General features: G+C 34.1%; 1 protein-coding gene across 1 annotated transcript; it reads left to right on the top strand.

Moving 5' to 3' along the window:
• The first annotated feature begins 188 nt into the window (after positions 1-188).
• LOC108974830 (protein RTF2 homolog) lies at positions 189-1,738 on the top strand. The gene is made up of 2 exons (XM_018942916.1): positions 189-394; positions 451-1,738. The coding sequence occupies exons 1-2, from the start codon at positions 326-328 to the stop codon at positions 1,315-1,317; spliced, it is 936 nt and encodes a 311-aa protein (XP_018798461.1). The 5' UTR covers positions 189-325; the 3' UTR covers positions 1,318-1,738.

The following is a 1,738-nucleotide window of genomic DNA, read 5'->3' on the forward strand; positions in this document are numbered from 1 at the left end:
CAAACCGTTATACCGTTTTAACAAACTCAATAAGCAAAGAGCGAAAAGCAACCGGTTACGATGACAGTTCGACGGTGAATGTCCCCCAGTGTTAAAATTACAGGTAGTGAAATGCCGCTCTTCTCTATTATTATTATTCTTGATTCTGTTTTGTAGTTTGTTACTACCTTTAGGAAATTAATCGACGAGGATGCATCTATCGATTGTTGGATGCATAATCGCTAAGACAGAAGAGTGATGGCTTATAAATTGTAACTAAACTGGTGTAAACTATTGATCGCTATACCCATCTTTTAGAAAATATTTAAAATTAAAGAAGGTAAATATGGGATGTGATGGTGGAACTATACCGCGCCGAGATGAGCTTGTACGCACTGCAAAAAAACCGGAGCAGGTAAATTATCCAATTATTCATTTTGTTTATATTTGTACCAATATTCTAATTTTCAGAAAGATAAAGATGCTGAACGCGAATTTCGTTGGTTACATTGTGCTCTTACTCAAGAATATTTGCGAGAGCCCATTGCAATGTGCGGTTTTGGGCGCTTGTATTCTAAACAAAGCATCATTGAGCAATTGTTAGAAAAAGAAAAGAAGCCTGAATCTATCAAACATATTCGTACCTTAAAAGATATCAAAACACTTAAGCTCACCCCGAACCCGGCATACACAACTGAAGATAAAACAGAAGGTTTATTAGATACTCGTCATGCTCCTTACGTATGCAAGTTAATAGGCCTTGAAATGTCAGGAAAATTTAGATTTGTAGCTTTATGGTCTTGTGGATGTGTAATATCGGAGCGTGCTCTTAAGCAAATTAAACGAAATGATAGTGGGGGTAGTGCATGCCCTCTCTGTTTAGAACCTTTCAGTGTTGAAGATGTGGTTGTACTAAATGGGTCCGAAGAAGATTTAGAATTAATGCAAGCAAAAATGGAAATACGTAATATAAAAAGAAAATCGAGCAAAAAAGATAAAAAGTCTCGAAATATTTCGGATGATTCAAATGTTGGTAAATTATCAATTGAGAAAACCTTTAGCGATGAAAAAGGACAGAAATGTAAAAAAATTGAATATCTTAACGATAACACTCCTTCTACGAGCAAACCTTCAACAATTGGGTCAAAAAAACTAAAGCTGTCGGTTGTGGCTGAAAATGCATTAGAAGATCCCGAATTAAAGCGTTTAAAAAATGACTATAGTGTTGCTAAAGATCCAAAAGCCAGCGATGTATATAAATCATTGTTTACTACACATAAAAGCGAAAAGGAACAATCACGAGCGCACTGGGTCACATACAATCCATTCTACAATTAGTGGTTAAAATCTAGCAAGAAAGAATGAAATAAGTTCCGGGCCCGATTCCGATGACTTCGGAGGGTAAAACTACGAATTTCGGAATAAATGGCGTATGTATTGGTAGGGGAGCTTCTCCAGAGGAGGAATATGCAAAAATAATGTTATTAACACTTATATTTTTTAAAATATTCTCGATTAAAAAAAATTGTTTATTAATATCACATGGTAATTCTTGATGTTTCACTAATTTTTTTTTACATATTTCACTTTGTATATTTAAATATACCCTTTAAACATTAAAATAAGTTCACAATTATAAGGAATACGAGCGTTTACGCATGAAGACATTTTAATGACAGCGCTTTGTTTGTATTTTCGCGTGATTCTTTTTTCTAAATTTACTGTAATAAAAATTCTGTCCAACGTTTTCAAGTTATAA

This window comes from Bactrocera latifrons, unplaced genomic scaffold, assembly GCF_001853355.1.
Source record: "Bactrocera latifrons isolate USDA-ARS-PBARC rearing strain unplaced genomic scaffold, ASM185335v1 scaffold_1129, whole genome shotgun sequence".
Lineage (NCBI taxonomy): Eukaryota > Metazoa > Arthropoda > Insecta > Diptera > Tephritidae > Bactrocera > Bactrocera latifrons.

Excerpts from the sequence above, each read along its gene's own strand:
- LOC108974830 (XM_018942916.1), top strand. The coding sequence starts at position 326 with ATGGGATGTGATGGTGGAACTATACCGCGCCGAGATGAGCTTGTACGC. Across the intron at positions 395-450 it reads CTGCAAAAAAACCGGAGCAG|AAAGATAAAGATGCTGAACG; the intron begins GTAAATTATCCA and ends TCTAATTTTCAG.